Genomic DNA, 23035 nt, shown 5'->3' with positions numbered 1-23035 from the left:
ATTAAAGGATGAAAAGTCATGGAGCAGCAACGAGAAAGTTTGAACAAGTCGAATTTGCTTGTCTAGTATACTTTAATTACAAAATCTTATTCTGAGTGTACTATGTGTACATATAGCATAAATTGTAAATACCTCTTTTAGTACAGTATAAACATCTTATGTACTAAACAATACATAAAATCTGTTGTGCAATGTAACAATATCTTTGTAATTAGGTACCATAAGATAGTACATACTACAAAGCTATGTATGTACTATGGAAATCGTGACAACGGTAATATTGAGATCGATTCGGCTATAACTACGTGTTTAACGATACTATAAAAGTAGAAGTGTAATATAAATACACCATTAATCTAATGCTCTTACTTTTATGGTAAAAAACATACAAAAACGACTTGCTTAAGCATATAGCTGTCGTTCAATATATTACTATTGTGGCGTATATTTTACGTATACTCGTAACATTAAAACTAATGTAAAAAAAAGTATAAAATATGTGCCCCTATGTACAATACTGCATACAAAATAAATTTCTACATTCATACAACAACGATTATATCGTGGACGGATGTGAAATTTTTAGCCGAACCTTAGTCATTATTTTAATTCAGTCGTGTATAAATATTTGTAGTTTTGCATGTATGAAATGTTTTGCATCTAAATATTTTTATAAAATATTAATCAAAAAACATTTCGTACATATGTTGCTCAGTATTGACTAACTTTTTGATTCGTACAAAATTCTTAAGAGGTTCTTATTCAGCGAAATAAATAAGAAGACCATAATAAAAATAAAGATGCACCATAAAAGATGTCATACAGCTGTTTGTGGAACACCTTGAACTAAGTGAGTCTTGCTTTTAGGGAGTGACGATTGGCTCACGGCTTTGCTCAACCTGGGTTGTCCGTTTGGTGAACTGGTAACAAATCCTTCTGAACGCATATCTTTCAGCGAGACGTTAGAATTACTTCTAAGGGACGGAGTCGAACTGAATTTCCGATTGTGCGCTAGTCGTTCTTGAAGTTTAGTTTCGTTCTGTCGTGGTACTCTGGACCTGGCTGGTGGCATGTCACGGTATTCATAAACGTTTTCTTTCGATGAACGAGTCATATTCTCGATTCCCTCCGATGGCTCGTCGTCTCGTACCATCAGGATGTCTCCGCTATAGTAGTGATCAGATTGTCTGGAAATAATGCAACACAGTAAGCAAAGAATACTGCAGAAAGTGATTAAGAAGTTAAACTCAACCATTAATTTTAAATTGAACAAAGAAGTGCAAAACTGAAAGCTGTGCAATGAACAACGCTTGAATTACCTGCGTACGTTCTGGCAGCCATTGTTTTGCTGCATGAATTACAAGCAAACAGAGTTAATGAAATGTTAAGACATGTTTCTTTATCCCATAACCTCAGAAATAATTTATACATAGTTAATAAAACCAGAACCATAAACCACATGCACTACAGATTATTGTAGCCAATGCTACCAAGTTGAATGACTTACGTAGTAGATGGGTTTGGTTCTGTTTACCTTTTCTTACCTTTTGGCATTGCGCCAAAGCATACAACACACCACAGCAAGTACGATCAGCAGTAAACATGCTGCAGAAACTGACCAAAATGCAATTTGAAGAGGTTGTTTTGGTTCCCACCAATACTGTAATAAATATTAAAATAATTAAATACACAAATGTTTATGGATACACAATAAGAATTGTATTGTTCTTACCTCTGTGACTGGAGGATATGTAGGTACCAATCGACCAATAACAGTAGGCAAGTAAATGGACCAAAAGGCACTTTCCGTTTGTCGGTAGTTTAATAAAATTGAACTATTAAAAGTAGTATTAATATTCAGGTACCGTAATTCTCCCGGTTTAGCGACCTCAAAGTGCAATCCCAAAATTTGTGACGGTGTAGGATTTCTGAAAAATAAGTATCATGTAGCATAAAAAAAAATAATAAGCTAATACTCTTACACATACCCGTATGTAGCAAAATTTGCATATGCTTGCATAAAGAAGTGGCTCATGTTTCGATCGTTGTCCGTCCACATGTCTCTTTGCAATTTCCATTTTTCTGGGAAAAATTCTAAAAGAGCAGTACTGCATTATATTTGATAAGAACCTTGAATTATTTCTACTTACCAACATCCATAAAAGGTGCTCCTGTTAACCAAAGAAGTTCAGTATTGTGTGGCACTCTACGCCACTGTGGTAATTTTAATGCCTCCACAGTTGTATTTAATACGTACAAATAAGTAGGTACACGTTTCTCCACTAGCAATTTTGCAATTTTATCAAAAGGAGCCACGTAATGAAAATCAGTCAGTAACTAAAAATAGAACATTATATAAATATGTGACTATTAAATGTGAAAGTGCATACATGATACTTAAAACTTACATTAATGAATTGATCACGAATATATGTAACATTATTTGGGTCTGGCCAATATGTGTACATATATTTTATAGCCTCATAAACGCCTTGGGGATTAAGAGTGTAATTATATTGAAGAATGAATTCCCAAACTTTTTTATCAAATAATTCTGGATCAATTATATACTGATTTCTTGCCAATGTAGCATTATTATCTGAAATAGAAACAACTGTTCAATATATGATATTGAGAAAACCATTTTTATGAGACTTACGTATCATATATGCTGCTTCTTGAGTGGTAACACCTGTCATATATGCCAAATTGTGTTTAAACCAACGATTTTTTATGCTATTTTCTGGTGTCCCAGTAAAAAAGTGCCAATCTGATGCTCTCCAGTCTTCATACCAATTATCACGTGGAACAGTAAAATTAACATCCAGCACAGGAGCCCATGGAAATGTTCCAATGTGTGGTTTTAAATCAGAATTACCCAACTCAAGGAAAGATCTGCCATCTTTTAAACATTGCACCAATTTCCAACTACTTTCTATACTACAGCCTAACATTTCTGCATACACTCTAGATGTATTCTGTGCTCTATATTTATCAATTATAACTGCCCAATCTGCTAATGCAGAACCTGATTGAGCTATTACTTTTGACACCATTTCTCTGGTTCTAGGTGCAACCATTAACAATCCAGCACTTGCTGCACCAGCACCAGGACCAAAGAGCGTTATTGCATCAGGATTACCATTAAAGGCCCTAATATTATCATACACCCATCGTAATGCCATAGCTTGATCCAAAATTCCATAATTCCCAGGGCTATTCTCATCTCCTGTACTGAGAAATCCCAATGCTCCCAGTCTGTAGTTAATTGACACAACAACTACATTATAAAATGCAGCCAACATGTGAGCTGGAAATAAGTTACTGGCCCCATGTATAAATTCTCCACCATGAATATAAAACATTACTGGATATGCCTGAGCCAAACCAGCATCAATAGACGGAGTGAAGATGTTTAAATATAAGCAGTCCTCGTCTACATCTCTAATTCCTTTAGTAGCACCAGTGTAGGCGCTAGGTTGAGGACAAGCTGGACCCCAATCAACAGCTTGCAGTAACTGCCAACCTTTATGAGGCCTAGGTGGTTTAAAGCGACCTTCCTTAGTAGGAGGAGTAGCATAAGGAATGCCCAAAAATACATTAACATTGTTCGTGCTTCTCTCAACTGGCTGACTCCACGGCCTATGCCTTGCACGTGGATCATCGTATAAATAAACTTTAAATCCTTGTACTTGTCCATAATTTGTGGTAACTGTCACGTCTCTGTCCAAGCTCTTGGAATCAGGTCTTTCTCTTCCTTGAAGATCTTCACGCCAACCACCCAATATTCCTGGCAGAGGGAGCCTCGAAGTTGTATCCTTATATTTGAAAGAAACTAAGTGATCCATGACACAGATATAGAACATTACTGTGCATTTAATCTTACCTCATAATGGTATCTATCTCCAGGTACTCTGGTGGGTCCTCTATAAACAGGATCTAGGTAACTGGGCCGATACCCATACCTTCTATCTTTATAAAAATAAGTGTCAGTTCGATGATTAGGCCCGTTTGACGGTACGTACACACCATCGCGACTGTAGTAGCGACTACCCGAGGCTATTTGTTCTTGACACCATGCCGCATCCATAAAAAGCCAGAAGTAAAAACAGACGCGCCCAATCGACGCGTACAGACCACACGCGACCATCTTGCCCGCGTGTGGATTGGTGTTTCACCGTGAATCAACCAGGTGTGGTTAGTATGTATACACACGCGTGACACTCACTCAACGCGTAGTAAAGGAAAAAACTTTCAGGAAACTGTCGGTGCAGCAGGGAAAAGCGAAAGGCGCTACGAAAGTAAAATCTCGCATTGAGAACGAGATGTAACCTCCGTAAATCTGAAATACACGTTTCATTATAAGACGCTAAACATCCAGTAGTAAATACACACATATATACATATTTATATGATGGTGTACACGTGTACTTACGAAATCAACTGCTACACGCGTGGGCCAACACCCTACAATCCCTCACGTTCGAAAACGATCTTAAAACTGCTGAACGAAATATTTTACGGTCGTAATATTTTTTGGAACACTTTCGATGTTATTCTTGCGAAGTTGTAACTGTAATTAATCTTGAGTAAACCTTACATGACAGCGCATCGACCTGTCGAAACATGAGAGAAAGTATAACACGTTCACTACATATTTACCTATTTAATGATTAATCAACAATGAAAGTTTTATTAATTTATATGGAATTTGTTATGTGATGTATAATACTGGAAGTGAATTTGTTTTTTAGAATTGATACACAAATGTTGCTCGGACCAACGTCCGAAGAATACTGAATGGTAATGTTACTCTTGCGTGCAAATACGTGCAGCATCGCCCACGCGCTTAATAAATACTTGTAGGTACAATCGAATATGATAAATTCTGTAATCGTGGAAATATGCCAATGAGTGAATGAGTTGTAGTATCTTATCTTGAAATGATGTTACCTGAAATAGATTAGATAGTGATCTAACGATCATAGTACGTTACTTGGTTCTCACTTATGATTTCATAATTAATACTGGCAGTGTCATGACCCTTGTGACTTTTCCTGCAGATTTTAAAAAGTGCATCCTTTTATTTTTATGAATTTTGAATAAACAGTGAGGATAGAAAATATTAGTACACTAGTTTCAATGAATATTTTGAATAAAAATATAAATGGAAAAATATAGTCGAAATTATTAACCCAAATTGTTTCTATTTAATAACGCGTTTTCCAAGGAACTGTTTCAGCGCATCCCGTCTGATAACGAAGTAAAAGTCTTTTTTATCAAGCATCCCTCCATTCTCTACATCATTGGCGAGTTCTCTAATTTACAGCAATTGCTGGATTTATTACTGTTCCCCGCTCGACTTTACTTACGTGCGTACAGTCCCAGTAAAGAATTTGTAGGGGAATTTAATTACGTGCATTTTGGTTCGGTATTATCCTGTTGTATCGACACGGTTGACAGGATAGGGCTGGATGTCTCACAAGGAAAGTGAAGGTAATCTAAAAGATAATAACAGGTTAAGGAAATACTTTTTGGTAAATGTTTTATAGTTTCAAAATATCTACACATTGTCATTAACTATTTTTTTTTAAGATGTACATACCAAAAGAATAATTAGATATTTTTATATATAATTAATTAATAAATTTTAGTTTTTAATATTAATTACTTATATAATTATTTTTATACCTAAAATTATTTGAATGAACTTTTAATCAATTAAAATTATTAAATCAATTATTGGTAATAAATGAAAATTTGCTCGAAGTCTATCCTTGTTTAGCATTCGTGCAAAGTTGATTTAAATGAATGCTATTATACCCGTTGTTCGTGTCCCGTCGTGCGTACATCCCTTTTTTGTGGGAACTGCATTAAAATAGTCTCTGAACTCGTGGGAATAAGACATACCATAACAAATGTAATTATTTCGCTGTAAAGCACATTGTTGCTGTTCTGTGTAATTGCTATTAATATTGGTATTCATATTGATAATTTTAATTATTCCATAATTAATTAGGTGGAGGTTCCTCTGCTATAATTTGTTATATTTTAATTTTGCAAGCATCAAATTCTTTCTAATCAGCTTCTCAAAAGTAGTACTGTGTTCTGAGGTATCTTCTGAGGCCTAAAGGCAGAAAGAAAGAGTGAAAGGTAGAGGAAAGAGTGATAGAGTTAGGGTTAGGTCGCTTAAGCATACTAACACTATTAGATACTTATGAGATAAAATTCTACTCCCCAGGAGGATGATAAGGGAGGGTAGGTAGATTTTTTTTATCAGTGCTAGCAATTCTATCACTTGCTAACTTTAGATCTAACTTAACAACGTTGCACTGGAGTGTACATAGGCAGGAGAACTTGGAGAAGATCTGAAATTTGAAAGTTTGTAAATTTTTAATTTGGGGATTTAAGACTCTACAAATTTGGTAATTTGAGAATTTGGGAATTTAAGAAATTAGAAGCACAGAAATTTGGGAATTTAGATATTCAGAAATTTAGATTTGGAAATTTGGAAAGTAGAATATTTGGAAATAAAGAAGTGATACCAAAATTGGAAAATTGCGAAATTGTAGCGGAAGGCCACATTGCAGCCGAGTGTACATCCCCGGCACAGTGGTCGCATAAAAGCACAGATACAGCGAACGGTGGTCGAATGGTGGGGGCGTTGCGGTGGTGGAGGAGCTCGCACAGTCTGGGGCCCACTTGTTCCATCGAAGGATCGGCTTGTCACTCGAGAACGCGTTGCCATTCCGGCAACATCGTCTAGTACCTCCTCGGTTTTGGTCGAACCTCGTGTCGGTACTTGATCATCCCGCGAACCACTCGAATCCTGCTGAGCTTTCGACGCCTCGCGATACTTAAAAAGTTAGGCGGCAAGTGACGACGGTTCAAGAGGTGCATTCTAAAAAAGTGACACAGTTGAAAAGAATGCTTTAAAAGAGTTTAAAAGAAGAATCGTTTACTTTTTTGTTTATCCAATATTAAATTGCAAAAATGACCACGGAAACATTGTCGCGAGAGATAGACGCTCACATCGTGACGTTGCTCACGCGGATGTCAGCTTTGAAGGAGAATAATGCGGAACTCGTGGAGAGGAAAGCACCGATGTCGATCGAGGCGCGCAGCTTAGAGCTTTGGAGAGCTGTAGCCGTAGAGTGTTTCGCCACTTTTCTCTTCAGCCTTGTTGTGTCCGGTGCGGCTGCGTCTTCCGCGGTTTCCGGCAGCGGTCTCTCTGTTTTGGCCATCGCCGTCGCATCTGGCTTTGCCATCGCCGCGATCTGCTTGATCTTCGGACACGTTAGTGGTAAGGATCTCTCTTACAGATCAATAAATTCGCACGTGTTGTCTTCTTGGGAAGCTATGAGGTTTCTGTAAAGCATTTGAGAAAGATTTAGTAAGCCATACATTTTTTTTTATATAATATTTTTTAGAAACATTAACAATGTTAATTTAACATTACCTTATGAGCTTAAAATATATATTAGAACCACAGGAGATCATAGTTATTTGCTCTAAGCTCTTATGTTCTAAATTACAGAAAAAATTAAGGTAATCATATTGAATTCTCATAAAAATAAATTATTTAATTATTGTGTAAGTAAATGTGCATTGGTTCTAGTACGTGGTTATAGTATTAAATAGTCTTCAAATTATTTTGAAAGGATTTTTGCCATGGATATCATCGCATCAACCCTCATGGTTTCTCTCGATTGACTCGTTAACCGATTATAGAGGCCGATGGAAATACATGCGTACCGTGTCAGAACGTACATTGGTTATATTCGTGGACGTGCGTACAATGTGGCCATGTATTTCACTCACACGCTTGAATTCATGTTCCTCTTAATATCTCGTTGCCGTCTAAGCAGAAACACGATCGCATTTATTCTGCTATCCTCGAGAACGCGTTTAATAAATGAGTGGAGCACGCGTCTGCCTCGGTGTTTGCTCTACTACAAAGTATATCAAGAATGTACTTCAACTGCAACCAGACAGTGCTTTAATCTTCTTGAAATTTTACTGGGGTATTTTAAATATTCTCCATCAAAATTCTTGGATTTTTTTACCTAAAAAAAATACATAAGTTCTTTAAAAGTTTTTGGAAAATTATAAAAACAAATCCTTGTATACAGGTTAGGTTATATATAGGTTTCCCCCTATGGGAAAAAAGAGATACAGAGGAAAGAAATCCCACCAGGTTTTAAGTGACAGATTTAGTGACTCTTCCCTCTTTCCTATATTTAAAACAGTCCAACAGTTTTGAAAAGAATATCACCAAAAGAACAAAGAGCAACTGTGCATCTAGAACGCGATTAAAAAGCGTTGTAGCTTTATGCGATAAAACGATCAAATATTTCTGTCGCAGGTGGCCACGTGAATCCAGCTGTCTCTGTGTCTTTCGCTTTGTGTCGACGGATCTCTTTCCTTCGAGCTGCACTTTATATAGCTGCACAATGCGGAGGCGGCATAGCCGGCGCAGCGATGCTGTACGGGTAAGTCATTTTCCTAAAAAATAATTACTTTTTACGCCGCTAAAATTTTTGATCTCGAGCACGGAATGTACCTGGTTATGATTCAAAAGAAACTCACACAAAATCCCTTTGTACAAAACGTTTGAAGATATAGCCCCAAGAGAGCAGCTGCTTGATATGAAAGGTTGTGTAGGCCCCATAAAACTTTCTTCACCCATAAAGCTTCTTGACATAACTGTCAGTGTGTTTTCTTAAACAATTGAAGGTAGAATAAATTGTGGCAGAATAAATTGTGGATAAAAATTGTGATAAAATAAATTGTGGAATTAAGGGTACAGAATTAGTTAGTATATTTACCATGTTATTCAGCATTAGGTTATGTTAATAATTTATTGTGCACTTCAGGGTTAGGTTAGGTTAATAATTTACCATGTCATTACATTATTATAAATCGTTACACGTCTTCTCATAACAATTTGGCTTCATAATGCGTTTCAAAGCAGTACAGCAGTGCTAGAAACATAAACATATAAATGCATGAGAGGTGTAGCTCTCGTAAACGAAATAAAGTATACCTTCGGTCTACACGTTACGTCGTCTCTTTTTAAGAGAATCCAAAGTTTTACGAGCAATCCCATGCGAAACGTAAAGCAGCTTCGATTCCAAGTTATTGCTCGGCCTTATTTCGAGGAATCTTTTATCTTCGCTCACGTTGTATATAACTGCGGGCTACGAGCACTACGTACGCGCCTCGTTATTATATTTTCATCGGCGCGTCTATATTATTAATTTAAAAAGCCCGCTGCCCTGTAATTCGGGGAGCAGCGAATTTCCGGGACGATGGCTGCTGGAATCTTTGGCCCACGGCGCTGCACGTGCCTTCCGTTAAGATCTGCAAGAAGGAAAAAATGAAGAGAATTTATGTAAAATCTCTTAATAGAATAATTGATATATAACATTTACATGAAACAAAATGGCGGATACTTCTAGTAGAACAATTTTAATAGTGGCCATTGACACCATGATGAAAAATAATTATTATAAAGGAAGGTACACTTGTATAATTTTAGCAAAAGAACTTTTATAGTGATCATTGACATTATGATAAAAAATCATTATTAAGAAAAAAGGTATATTTAGATAATTCTAGCAGGACAATTTTAATAATGATCATAGACATCATGATGAAAAAAAAATTATTATAAAAAAATATTTAGATAATTCATAGAAAATATTCTTAATATAAATTATACATCACAAGTCGAGTTTCACGTAGTTCCAAAGTCTTACATTAATCCTAAACGGCTTTCAAGAAAAAAGAGAGGTTTGAGAGGAAGAAAAGAGAGGAGGAAGACGCGTGGAAGATTACACGAGAGAAAAGAAGGAAGAGTGGGAGAGGCAGAAAGAGGCACGCGTAATTGGTAGGGCTAGGGAGAAGCTTCTTCGAAGGTGAGCACCTGCTTGGTCCTGAGGCAGGCCACCGCCTCGCAGCTGCCGCAGATGTTTCGTGGACCAAAAAAGGTCGCGCTGAAAAAGGATCAAGCGTGTGCAGTGTGTACCCAGAGACGAAGATAATGAATACCTATGCACGGCCGAGGTGGGACAAGTTTCACGACGCCGATCGCCTCATTGAAGGAGGACACGCTGTGATCCGGACTGGAGCAGATGTTCCTTGCTTCGTTTCCGAGGATCATTGTCCTCCCTTTCTCCTCGACGGGCAGACGCTTCCTCTAACTCGCTTGCGAATTAACCTCTGAAATGCGAATTCACAATTACTATACATTCTCAATTAAAATTAGTAATATTAGGAATTCAGAGATTTAGAAACTCTCTAATTTACAAATACAATTTTAAATATAGTATAATGAAATATGCAGTGTGATAAGAATTATGCAACCTGTAAGGTGACGCAGGTTCCACACAGGTTGCAGATCCCTAGTCTTTGTTGCAGAGATCAGAACACCCCTGGAACGCGTTAGATACCCTCATAAATGCTCCCCACCTCAGAGATGCAGAAACACCCCTACAGTTAGCCCCTGCAGTTATAAATACACTTCATGTCTCTGTTAAGGTTTTTATACTTTTACAAACTTTTTGAAAGACCTTTTTTTTAGTATAAAATGAGAGCAAATTGAATGAACTTAAACTATTAACAAATACAATTAATAGATAGAAATTTAAGATCAAAGATTCTGCTTGAAATTTAAGCAAAGCGTAGTGGAACAAATTGTAACAAATCAAGTATGAACAAATTGTAAAACCTAGTATACTTCATTATGAACTAACAGGATTAACCCTTTGCACTATGTGGCTTGACTTACACATATTTTTCTTGGATCTCATAAATAATTCAGATAATTATAATTCAAGTATTAATAAATTATAAATCATGTGGCTTGGCTTACACATACTTCTCTTGGATCTAAATAATTTAGATAAATAGATTACTAGAATATTTCTCCCTGTAATACATTTTGTTCAAAAATTTTTTTATCTACTTTGTAAATTAAATCAGTAAAATTGAGACAAAGGGTTAACCTAACATACTTGAGTTAATCTAATCCTGGTGTTACTTATCTCCTAACTTAGTATGATAAACAAAGGTTTCTCAGATCCGTCATATAGAAAGCACCCTTGTTACCACCATATGACCGCATAAAGAGATAACAAGTGCGCGATATGTACCGAAATAATAATCGAACAATACTCTAGTTAACCGGCTGAGTTCGTCATCCCTGAACGTCTCTGGGGACGACAGCGTGTGCGCCCCAGAAGTAGAAAAAAGAGGAGCAAAAAAAGACGGACATAGAGAGAGCGCGCGTATATTCTTGCATCTGTTGCGAGGTGGGTCAGCGGTGTTTGTAAAACACGTATCCTTGCGTCGAGGGGTGGCCGTGTGTTCCCAATGCGATACTTCCTTCTGTTCCCTGGAATATAAATAAAAAGAGAGACGATAAATCGTGAAACTGATGCACTGCCGAATTATGGGCGAAAACCAGTAACTATCCATAAAGAACCCGTTACAAGATTTTTCCATTATCTTTCAGAACGTTTTGCTGTGTCATTCAAGCTTCCTTTTATGGAATAAAAATTTTATAGATTTATATTTTACACATTTAAATTTTGCACAAATATTGGTACACTTTACTTATAATTGGTTTATCTATAATTACTTATAATTGTAATTAAAAGCTGAGGGAACCACCCTGTTGTGAATACTTTAACAATATTTGCAAGAGCAAACTGATATTTAAAATTCTGAAAGATACTTGAAATCACTATGGGACTATTACCATGGAACATCAGTTCTTCAATCTTTTCTGGGATTCTTTAAAGAATATTAACGAGGGAGTACAAAGCTATTTGAGGGAGTTTGCCACCACGAAGGGAACAGCTGTAAGGAAGCAGGTGTGTGGTGTGACGTCAAGCAAGACACACGCAGTACGCGTGGCGAACCGGATATTCCAGCGAAGAAACAGTCTCGCCACACGTTTCCTGTCCTATGGTCATCCTCCACTCTGAAATCCATAGATAAATCTTAGTCTGAGATCACTTCAGTTTACCACAAGAATTGATCCTACCTTTGTGGTCGCCATTTTGTTTCTTTACATAGGTTATATTGTTCATACAGCTTTATATCTTTCTTCTGTGCTTTTTAAAATCCTCACATGCTTCCAACATGAATTTTAAAATAAATTCAATTTATAATTTTGATTTACACAATTGTGACAACTTTAATTCATAAAATAATTTAACGTTAAACCATTGTTACTGTGCTTAACTATTTATGAACAGGTATCTTGCTTTCTTCTGTGCTTTTTAAAATCCTGACATGCTTCCAACATTCAATTTAAAATACTGAAATAATTAATTATAATTTATACAATTTATAATAACTTCAATTTATAAAATATAATGTTAAACAATTGTCTTTTTAACTATCTTATAAATAAAATTATGTAGTTTCTTCAACTTTGAAGAAAATAAAATAATTATGATTTTGAAACAATAAAAAATTAGCAGAGGACATGTGAGGAATTCGAAGAAAGCCACAGAGAAAGATTTCCAGTTGATACGCAATATCTAAGCCTCACGAGAACCCTCGATATTGGGTTTTTAAGCTGTCGCTTTCAAGCCCCGTTTTTCAATGGTGGCTTGTATGACGCGTTCCTTCGGATTTTCTTTGAACGTAATTCACCGACCAGTGGGATAAGCACGGTTTTAGAGCTTCGAGACATCTTCGATGTGTTCAAAAGCCGAGAATCGTGGATATTGAGATTCCCAGTTGAGATTGGGGGCATCTGTAAACAAAAATGAAATATAAAAAATCAACTAACAATTTGTTGACTAAGAATTTAATTATGTTCCACTGTTATTTAAAGTTCAAAATTTTTGTTAGAGTTACATAGAGATACATATTTGATAGAAATTGACTTACAGATAAACTATAGCTTAGGTTAAACTTTCTGCAGGATACATTTTTCAGTCCATATCTAGATATTATACATTTTAGGTAGCTAGTTCCCTTTATATATATATATATGGAGAGAAACTGTTGTCCGGCCGAAAATGCAGCGTGAAAGCCAGGTGGGTCAGGTAGAGTTGCTTCAGTAGGAATGCTTTACCTGCTCGGAACACCTTTTACCGGGAACACAAAGAGGACCGCTTTAACGTTACATACTGATTCCAACTTTTACGGTATCTCCACTGTAGGCTCTGACTAGGATAGTACAATTTTGAATTCGCAAATTTTTATATGGACCACTTCCACACTTCCACATTTTAGGTTTTCTAAGTTTTCAATTTCAGCATCTTCACTTCTTAAAAATTCTCAAATTGTATCTTCTTAAAAGTAACTATTTTAAGAATTTTATATTTTCTATTTGTTAAAAATTCTCAAATTGTATCTTCTTAAAAATAACTATTATTAAGAAATTTTTATTTTCTATTTCTTAAAAAAACTTATACCTGTTTCTGTTTCTTAAAAATTCTCAAATTGTATCTTCTTAAAAATAATTTGTTTGAAGAATTTTTTATTTTCTATTTGTTAGAAAAACTTATACCTGTTTCTGTTTCTTAAAAATTCTCAAATTGTATCTTCTTAAAAATAACTATCTTAACAATTTTTATTTTCTATTTGTCAGAAAAATTCTCAAATTCTATTTTCCCAAATTGTGACTATATTTGTGAAAAATGTGTGTCCATGGTGTCAAGTCTGCCACGAAAGAAGCACCTCAGTAAAAATAAATCTTAAGAGACCGAAGAGGAGAAAAAAGTGGACATATGGTCTTTGCACGTTTCTCTCAAAACCCCCGTCTTAACTAAATATTTGTACTCGCCTGGGAAAATGCTTTGCGTTTATTTATATTCTGCAGCGTCAACCTGTAATAAATTCATTTCTTATTTATTCCCGCATTATTTCAAAAATAAAAAATGTATTGCGAGTACCTTGATCCTTAATATCAGAAGAAAGAAGACAGAAAAGAGGACGAGGTTTAGGTTGGGTTAAACGGATGCTAACAGATGGTCGCAACCACGTGTTCAAAAATCTTCCCATTCCTTTATCGTAGCCTATGCGATTAGATGCAACCGCAGCCAGCCCCTGCACGAAATTAACTTCCTAGCAAGAAAGTGAAACTGATTCAGTTTGTTTTTTTAGTGGATATACATGTAGCTAGTAATCTTACTTTTTAAATATTCTCAAGTATAAATTTTTAACTTTTTAAGTACTTTTCAGCTTTCAAAATTGAGATACAAGTATTCAGATGTTATGGATGTTTTTAAAATTCCTCTTGACTAAGATTCAGTTTGTTTTTTTAATGTCTATACGTGTAGCTTGTAAATACATCTTACTTTTCAAATTATTAATTTTTTAAATACTCTTCAGCTTTCCAAATTGTAATGCAAACATTCAGAAGTTATGAACATTTTCAAAATTCCTCTTGATTACATTTGACCTATAATATAAACTGTGTAATATAATTATATGCGACAACTTTATACGTTGTACATATTATATATATTTGAGCAATTGGTATACATACATCAAAATGCAAAGAGAATGATTACAATGATAAAACCACTTGCAATATTGTGAGATGCAAACATTCAGATGTTCTAGATGTTTCTAAAATTCCTCTTGATTATATCTGATCTACAACATAAACCATGTAATATATAATTATATATGACAACCTTGTACGTACTGCACATATTTAAGCAATTGTCTTACATACAACTAAATGCAAAGATTCTGATTACAATAATAGAATTACTTGCTTTATTGTGAAATGTAAACATTCAGACATTCTGAACTTTTCTAAAATTCCTCTTGACCATATTTAACCTGCAATATAACATGTAATATAACTATATATAGCAATAGAATATTGCACATACAGCAATTGGTTAACATACATAAAAATGCAAAGATTAAAATGATAAAAGCACTTGCAATAGCTTCAAAGAAAGCATCAAAGGTGAAATCATAAATTCTCAGTTTTTTCTTGCACTGTATCATCCTGGTCTTCGAAGAGGGCGACAAAACATCTGCTGCCCTTCGATCTCCGCGACGGGAAAAGAATCATTTATGGGCTTCTAAAGCTCCTTTGTGACTGCGACTTACGCTACGATACTCGAAAGGACCACTGAGGATTCCTTTTGTGCAACATGTGGCTGGCACGTGTTTCCTCGTAGAAAGGCAGACCCGTACGATTTATATAGGATCTATAGAGAGGATCCGCAACGCTCTTTGACCAGCTGCCGAGGTACCTTGACGAATCAACAGGATTCTTCGCTCTAGAATCGATGCGAATTCTTGCATGGATTGTTACCATAATCGGTCATATTGAATGTCGACATCTTGTGCTGCTTTTATTCTTGATGGAACCCTGTAAAATATATGTATAGATATATTCATTGTCATAGATATATTCTTGTGCTGTTTTTATTCTTGATGAAATGCTATCCTGTAAAATATATGTATATATTCATTGTGTTAAAATTAACATAGCATTGAATATTAGTATATTCAATATTAAAAAATATTATACATATATTTTATGGTATACATGTTAAAACAATTGGTTATAACTTGAGTAAGACTTTCTAATATTTTTTAATATTATGTTAACATTTCTCAGGGCTACGTCAATACTATTTAGCACAATGAATCTATACGTACTATCCATATATAATATTTTTTAACATTATCTTAATATTTATCAGCGCTATGTCAATACTCTTCAACACAATGAATCTATACAAACTATTTATATATTTTAATACATATTGTTGATATATTGTTAATACATATAGTTGATATAATTATCAACTTGCAGTAACAATGAAGTTTCATATTATAAACACCAACAATATTTTTATATTATAATCTGACCATCTGTGAGAACTATCAGTCAGTTCAAACAATATAACTTTGCAATATTTTTATGTTATAATTTTTTAAATTAATTTCACACACAGGAGCATAGAACAACAGTTATTTTTGAATGATTGCAATACAAACTGTCAGTAAAAAAGTCTTTACTCTTCTCTAAAGAGTTGAAGGATTAAGTGAACCGCAATTCAAGACTAAGAATAATGCAAAAGCGGATCCTCGTAGACATACGCACTTCCTGGCCCCTTTTTTCATTCACCAGAATGGATAGAATTCTGATCAGACCGCTTTGCTTTCTCTCTCTTCTTTCAAAGAATTCCTGTGCTTTGTTGCGTCTTTTCTATAGTTGCGCAGGAAACCGCTCGTTCGAGAAAAAGCTTGAAACCGTACTCAGGACGAATTTTGAAAAAGGAAAAATAGAACGTTTCCAAGAAGTCGATGCGGACTATGAAATGTAGCTAAGCATTGGTGTAACCAGAGGTTAGAGGACAAAGAATGTTGCAAAGCTACTTTCTAAATTTCTAGGGTTACTTTCTCAATTTTGAAGGTTTGCTATTAGTAAATTTTAGAAATTCAATTTTTACAATTGCAAGCTCTTACTCTTCCAAATTTCTAATTATATCTTGAATATAGCAAAGTTACTTGCTAAATTTCCAAGGTCACTCTTTATCAAATTTGAAGGTTTACAATTAGTAAATTTTAGAGATTCAATCTTTACAATTTGAAGCTCTTACTCTTTCAAATTTCTAATTATATCTTGAATATAGCAAAGTTACTTGCTAAATTTCCAAGGTCACTCTTTATCAAATTTGAAGGTTTGCAATTAGTAAATTTTAGAGATTCAATCTTTACAATTTCAAGCTCTTACTCTTTCAAATTTCTAATTCTTATATCTTGAGTATAGCAAAGTTACTTTCTGAATTTCCAAGGTCACTCTTTATCAAATTTGAAGGTTTGCAATTAGTAAATTTTAGAGATTCAATCTTTACAATTTGAAGCTCTTACTCTTTCAAATTTCTAATTCCTATATCTTGAATGTAGCAAAGTTACTTCCTAAATTTCCAAGGTCACACTTTCTCAAATTTGAAGGTTTGCAATTAGTAAATTTTAGAGATTCAATCTTTACAATTTCAAGCTCTTACTCTTCCAAATTTCCAACTGCTAATACCTTAAATTACTACATTGTTAATTTCTAACTTTTTAAGCTTCCAATTTAATTTCTAAATTTCTAAATTACCAAGTTAATTTCTAATTTTGCAACTCTAATTCCTCAACACACCGATATCCAAATCTCCACACAAATAATGTTACACAAAGTGTATCAGCGACCCATTCATTGCACCCTGTCTACAACTTCCAGTTGCAAATACATGGTCAGTTCTTCCCACAATCGGGGCGTTATCCCCGCATCGTTGACCGTAAAACTTAATTTTCTTGTCGAGCCGCTTGTCCATCGCATCTGAACTTTCCCATAGGGCAAGACTTTAGAATAGACTCGGCTTCGTGGCACTTTAACGCGTATCACATGTGGCGGTTTTCCTCGTTGGAGCACGGGAGAGTGGAAAGGGGAAGGCTTTGTGACGAGTCCAGTTCCTGTGCTCGAAAGGGAGGCTAGAGCAAGTGGTAGAAGGTATCAATAGCTCGTTAAACACGACCATAGCCTGGTGAAACTGATACGTACCCCTTCTTTATCGAATTGAAATTTATTTAAAGCGGTCTCTGGGGTGTATTCGGCTCCCCTACCGAATGTGGAGCACAGGTTGCAGTCTCTCGAGTCAAGTGCAGGAGATTAAACGTTCGATGACGAGTTTCGCGCGAATGACCGGGGAAACGTGAGAAAACGACCGGCCGTGGGACCCTGGAAGATAGAGGAGAACGTTATACGAGATAGGGTGGAAATTTGAGAGTTTTGTATACTTACGACGTAATTTTTATGTCGGAGGATCTTCTGGACAGAGGATCTTCAATAGCTTGCTTTTGGCGTCATCTTATACTTTCACTAATTTTACTGAAATCACCAAAGATTAAATTATCAAGAAATTACCAATTTTACAAGTTTGTAATAGAGAATAGCAATATGTAATAGCTACGTTTAGGAAAAATCCGCTTACGTCCATAAAAGAGCGCCTTTCCCCTCGATTTCAGGGAACCGTGTTCCGCAGACCACACCGTTAATCCCAATTGTGTGATCATGATCTGCATTTCTGATTTCATCAATTCGCCTTCTCGTGACACGAGTACTCTTCACATAGAGAGGAGCTTTCATTTGCATGGACCGAGGGAGAAGTTTCGCTGATGCACGTGACGATAGATTTTTAGGGTGACGGGGATTTCGAACTAAAACAGACATTTCAGGGATTAGCTGCGGTTATGGGTGACAGTAATAGGTACTTAGATTATATGTATCTGAGGATATTTATGCTCATAGGTATACTCGTAGGTATACTCATAGATATACTCATGGGTACACTCATAGATATAGTCATAAGTATAGTCATAGGTATAGTCATATGTCTACTCTTATATCTACTCTTATATCTACTCTTATATCTGCTCATATATCTACTCTTATATCTACTCTTATAGCTACTCTTATAGCTACTCTTATATCTACTCTTATAGCTACTCTTATAGCTACTCATATGTCTACTCTTATATCTACTCTTATAGCTACTCTTATAGCTACTCATATGTCTACTCTTATATCTACTCTTATAGCTACTCATATGTCTACTTTTATATCCACTCTTATATCTACTCTTATAGCTACTCATATATCTACTCATATATCTACTTTTATATCCACTCTTATATCTACTCTTATGTGTACTCTTATATCTACTCATATGTCTACTCTTATATCTACTCATATGTCTACTCTTATATCTACTCACATGTCTACTGTTATGTCTACTCTTATAGCTACTCTTATATCTGCTCTTATATCTACTCATATATCTACTCATATGTCTACTCATATAAATACTCATATGTATATTCATATGTCTACTCATATAAATACTCATATGTATATTCATATGTCTATTTATATAAACACTTATATGTCTACTCATATGTATACTCATGTGTCTACTTATATGTATATCATATGTCTACTCATATGTGTACTCATGTGTCTACTCATATGTATACTCATGTGTCTACTTATATGTATATTCATATATCTACTCATGTGTCTCCTCACATGTATGCTCATACACAAAACAAGTTTGTCCACCATAATTAGCAGTGTTGGGTCACTACGGTCACTCCTGGACCACAGGGAAAGGGTTGAGGTCGTCTCTGTGACCCCGTGTCATTGTACAAACTGAGAAAATTAACGAGGTTTTTTATGCAGAGTGCGATAGTGGAGTAGGGGCGCAATACAGGCTAATATAAACATTACACCGTTGGGACCTATTTGCCGCAGAGGGCTTTTACGCCCGGGGCTATAGTTTCAATAGGAAAATCATCGTATATTATATTGCGGTATACTGTCACACTGAATGCCATATGCGAGCCACAATCGTTATGGGGAAATCAATATTTTTCGCGTTACTGGCTCATCTTTTTCAAACTATATAATACACTATCGTTCATTCTCACAAGCTTTTATCTAGTTTTAATAATTAAGTCTTAATTCTTTGTTGCAGGGTGACTACACCTTCGAACACGCAGACCTTGACGTCACCGGGTCGTCTCGGAGGAGCCATAGAGAGACTGCTCGTTGAATTAGCTCTCTCGGTGCTCATAGTCTTAGCACATTTCACTTCGGAATCCTCTAAAACGTTACCGTCGTCAATCTCGTCGAAGCCAGCCGGCGTGCTGGCCGCTGCTTACACGGCAGCCACTCTAGTTTCCGTAAGTGCTCCTTTCTATAAATTAATCATTAATGAATGAACACATAGGTGTACTTCCTGTGCATCAAAGATGAACTCACAAGTTGCATGAAATCCTTCCTATCCGAATTTCTCCATCTTCTCCAAGTCCACGTGTTTAAAGAGCACCTGCAGTTCGCTGAAAGAGCGTGAGAAATGGGGGGATAAATGAAAGAGAAGGACGGGCGAAAAAAGAGAGAATTTGATCTCAAACCCACCTGCTCCTGTACAATACACCCCAAAGCGAAAAATCCGAGTCCAGCCGGATCGTTTATACTCTGTAGAAGTATCTTGTGTCACCTTATAAATAAACAAGGGCTTATTCATCTCATATTTTTACATCTGTAATTTAAAACAAGAATTCAAATGTGTTAATATCTAATTATACTTTCAGAGTCCATTCCTGAACCCAGCGAGAGCTCTGGGTCCAGCCTTCGTGAGCAACCGATGGGACAACCACTGGGTCTACTGGGTGGGCCCATTGTCGGGCAGCGCGGTGGCAGCCCTGCTCTACGAGTACGTCCTGAATCCCAAGCGGTCCAGGGACCTCCGTGAGATGGACGACGGCGACAACTCGTCGATGAGATCCGACGAGGACACGTACGACGACCTGGACAAACCGTCGGGCCCAAAGTTCCCGAGCGCGTACGCCACCTATCGTCCAGTGGCCGGAGCCTCCTCGTCCATCTACAGCGCTCCTCCGACCGCCCTGGAACGCGTGGAGTCCATCTACGGTGGCACCAAGTCGCTGTACTGCAAATCTCCGCCTTTGACCCGGGCCAACTTGAACCGTTCCCAAAGCGTGTACGCTAAGTCGACGTCAGGCACCCGGGACGGTCTCATGATCCCTAAGCCGGGTCCCCTGGCGCCGGCTCAGAGCTTATACCCCATCAGGATAGGGCAGACAGGCTCTAATTCTGGAAGAGAGAGCCAACAGCAGGGTGTACAGAACGGTGGACCGACTCAGACGTCCCAGAATCATAACAGTACCAACCAGAACATGCAGAATCAGCTGCAACAGTGTACACAGAGCATCTATGGGATCAGAGGAATCTCGACGAGCCTCAGCACCCGGGAGAACGGTATCTATGGGGTGTCCACGGGGTCCAGCATATATGGCAGGGCTCCAGCTCCTCCTCCAAGTAGCCAAAACCCTCAGCAATCTCCTTCGAATGTTCCGAACAGCGGGCAGACCCACCAGCAACAGCAGCAGCAACAGCACCAAAACGGACAGCTGTCGGCCACCTCGGATAACACCGCCAACTCTAGAAGACCTGAAAGCATGTATGGTCACATCTCTAGGCGCAGCGATGATTCCGCGTATGGTAGCTATCAAGGATCCACACGAGGGAACTACGCTAAAGTACCTGGACCTCCTGGGTCCACTGGACCACCTAGTGGACCTCCGGGTCCTCCACAGTATCGTGACCAACCCAGACCCAGCCCTGCTGGACCCTTGCAACAGAATCAGCAAAGTAACTTCACGAGGAATTCGCCCAATCCGCAGTACTGACTGTAAATGTAACGACGTTAGTTTGTTTTGAGATTGAAACTGCTGGATGCAGAAAAGAACTTACCGATTCTTGACCTCGGTCTGACGAGTCTCAGAATTGTTCGTCCATTGCTGATCACCTGTAAGACGTTGTTAAAGTGAGACTCGTTAGAAGAAAACGTGCCATTTTAGATTGCAACCGACATAGTATTTCAGACAAAATATCTTGACTGATTAATATTAAGCTATATAGCTTACCTGATGTAACTGAACGTTGTAAAAATTATTTTCATTTCATTTATTGACTTACTTTGTGTTAAGTATTTTGGAAACATTCTGAGAACTTCGTGTGAGATATTTTGTCAAAGATATTGTGAACGAGTTATTTAATCATGCTACCATCTTATAGTGTAGTGAGAAATGGAGCTTCCACAAGTTTCAACGTTCCAAAGACTTTATAATGTTTTGTACTATTTTTCGATATCATGGAATTAGTATTTGTAGAAGTGATGTTTTCGAGCGTAGAAATTTTCTTGATGGAAATTTTATAAAATAGAAAACGAATGTTTACCGTAGCGTAGATTTCGTATTGAAAGGAACCGTTAATTTTTGAACGCTGTTCGAGAGAATCGATTCGACTATCGTAACCTTGCCATCTGGCGGGAAAATTTGAAAGCGACTTCTGACAGAAATGGAAGGTACTGCCAATCGCGATTATCAATCGGCGAAACTAAAGATTGAATCGTGATCCTTACTTGATAAGGTAACATGTCTTCACTCGATTAAAATCGATCGATAAAATGAACTGACACTGTAGTCGATACGCAGCCAAGACTGATCTCATAAACCTTTTTATATGTTGCATTCAAAGTATTTTTCATTCGTGTTTTATCGAGGGCATAATCCAGGTGAATTGAAAATTGAACCTGGAAAATTGTGTATAACCGTCTAAAGTGCTTTTTGTATAGTTCATTGTCATCGACTTCCGGAAAATGGTTCAACTTCCGGGAGCGAATTGAGACTCCTTATGTATATTACGTAGTGATTAAAACACTATTACTTTATAAGATACATTATAAATTTGATATAAATATTAAAGTAATGTACTAGTTGCTGCTAGAAAATATGGATATCGAAACTCGAAGCAACTCGAAGTCTTTTGTATATATTAAACTTTTATTTATTATCTCTATTATAGCTATAAATTTTTAATTATCGTAACATTCATGTATGTACGTAAATAGAAAAATTCGATAATAAACAAACCTGAAACCCATATCTTTCTATCATAATTGTAATCCATTTTATACAGTCCATCAAAAAGAAGTGCATATAGTTAAACAATTTTATCCGTTGAGTAACGAAGTTTGAAATGCGCATAAATTTATGTCATAATGTATATTCAAGATGAGAAAAATCATACGTGATGTTAATTCAAATCGCATGTAACAAACTTTCTGATTGGATAATTCCTGCAGAACACAAAAGCGTCATCTGCAGCACATCTTATGCATTTTCTAATATTTCGTAATCTATGACAATACGCATGCGCACACGTGATGCGCACAAGTGCATGCGCATAAGTCTCAGAAGTATTTAATTCTCAATTTTCAAATTTTTATCTTTCTGAATTAAAATATTTAGTAACCACAAGCGGACAAATGATAAATTCTCTTTTTTTCGTGTCTAAATTTTCTCTAAATGTGCTACAATGTTCGGAGTTTGAATTTTATTCATTGTCACAAATTCCCGCCATTATTTTATCTTTCTTCCCCATCAAGTATATAAGCATGAAAGT

The 23035-nt window shown here is 36.5% G+C and overlaps 2 protein-coding genes and 1 long non-coding RNA gene across 9 annotated transcripts; 1 reads left to right on the top strand and 2 right to left on the bottom strand.

The window, feature by feature from the left end:
- Positions 1 to 53: 53 nt before the first annotated feature.
- Gli (carboxyl ester lipase-like protein Gli) lies at positions 54 to 5502 on the bottom strand. Of its 6 annotated transcripts, none has more exons than XM_076536966.1 (11): positions 5421 to 5502; positions 4954 to 5057; positions 4436 to 4616; positions 3887 to 4342; positions 2660 to 3818; positions 2409 to 2599; positions 2151 to 2337; positions 1989 to 2094; positions 1733 to 1928; positions 1545 to 1660; positions 54 to 1187 (listed from the first exon to the last, which is right to left on the bottom strand). In XM_076536966.1, exons 4-11 carry the CDS (start codon positions 4148 to 4150, stop codon positions 818 to 820), a joined length of 2589 nt encoding a protein of 862 aa, XP_076393081.1. In that variant the 5' UTR covers positions 4151 to 4342; positions 4436 to 4616; positions 4954 to 5057; positions 5421 to 5502; the 3' UTR covers positions 54 to 817. The 6 variants fall into 6 exon arrangements, with proteins under 6 accessions (XP_076393081.1, XP_076393079.1, XP_076393078.1 ...); XM_076536964.1 differs by having other exon boundaries at positions 5373 to 5501; XM_076536967.1 differs by lacking the exon at positions 5421 to 5502 and adding exons at positions 1320 to 1348; positions 5196 to 5298 and having other exon boundaries at positions 1010 to 1187; positions 4436 to 5057.
- A 1392-nt stretch (positions 5503 to 6894) lies between these two features.
- Positions 6895 to 22513, top strand: bib (MIP channel family protein big brain). 2 transcript variants are annotated; one of them, XM_003699239.3, is made up of 4 exons: positions 6895 to 7303; positions 8366 to 8492; positions 19521 to 19728; positions 20140 to 22513. In XM_003699239.3, the coding sequence occupies exons 1-4, from the start codon at positions 6994 to 6996 to the stop codon at positions 21256 to 21258; spliced, it is 1764 nt and encodes a 587-aa protein (XP_003699287.3). In that variant the 5' UTR covers positions 6895 to 6993; the 3' UTR covers positions 21259 to 22513. The 2 variants fall into 2 exon arrangements, with proteins under 2 accessions (XP_003699287.3, XP_076393083.1); XM_076536968.1 differs by lacking the exon at positions 6895 to 7303 and adding an exon at positions 7885 to 8024.
- On the bottom strand, positions 15861 to 19526 carry LOC105661830 (uncharacterized). Its single transcript, XR_013039829.1, has 4 exons — positions 17979 to 19526; positions 17789 to 17875; positions 17549 to 17725; positions 15861 to 17478 (listed from the first exon to the last, which is right to left on the bottom strand). It is a non-coding gene; the product is annotated as an uncharacterized LOC105661830 (long non-coding RNA).
- Positions 22514 to 23035: the final 522 nt, after the last annotated feature.

Source organism: Megachile rotundata, chromosome 11 (genome assembly GCF_050947335.1).
Source record: "Megachile rotundata isolate GNS110a chromosome 11, iyMegRotu1, whole genome shotgun sequence".
Lineage (NCBI taxonomy): Eukaryota > Metazoa > Arthropoda > Insecta > Hymenoptera > Megachilidae > Megachile > Megachile rotundata.
This window is presented reverse-complemented; position numbering and strand designations above follow the sequence as displayed.

Coding starts and splice junctions, on each gene's coding strand:
- Gli (XM_076536963.1), bottom strand. CDS start 4,150: ATGGTCGCGTGTGGTCTGTACGCGTCGATTGGGCGCGTCTGTTTTTAC. Junction 2,600..2,659: donor AGAAGCAGCATATATGATAC/GTAAGTCTCATA, acceptor TTTCTATTTCAG/ATAATAATGCTACATTGGCA. Junction 1,929..1,988: donor GCAAATTTTGCTACATACGG/GTATGTGTAAGA, acceptor CTTATTTTTCAG/AAATCCTACACCGTCACAAA.
- bib (XM_003699239.3), top strand. CDS start 6,994: ATGACCACGGAAACATTGTCGCGAGAGATAGACGCTCACATCGTGACG. Junction 7,304..8,365: donor GATCTTCGGACACGTTAGTG/GTAAGGATCTCT, acceptor TTTCTGTCGCAG/GTGGCCACGTGAATCCAGCT. Junction 19,729..20,139: donor CGGCAGCCACTCTAGTTTCC/GTAAGTGCTCCT, acceptor TTATACTTTCAG/AGTCCATTCCTGAACCCAGC.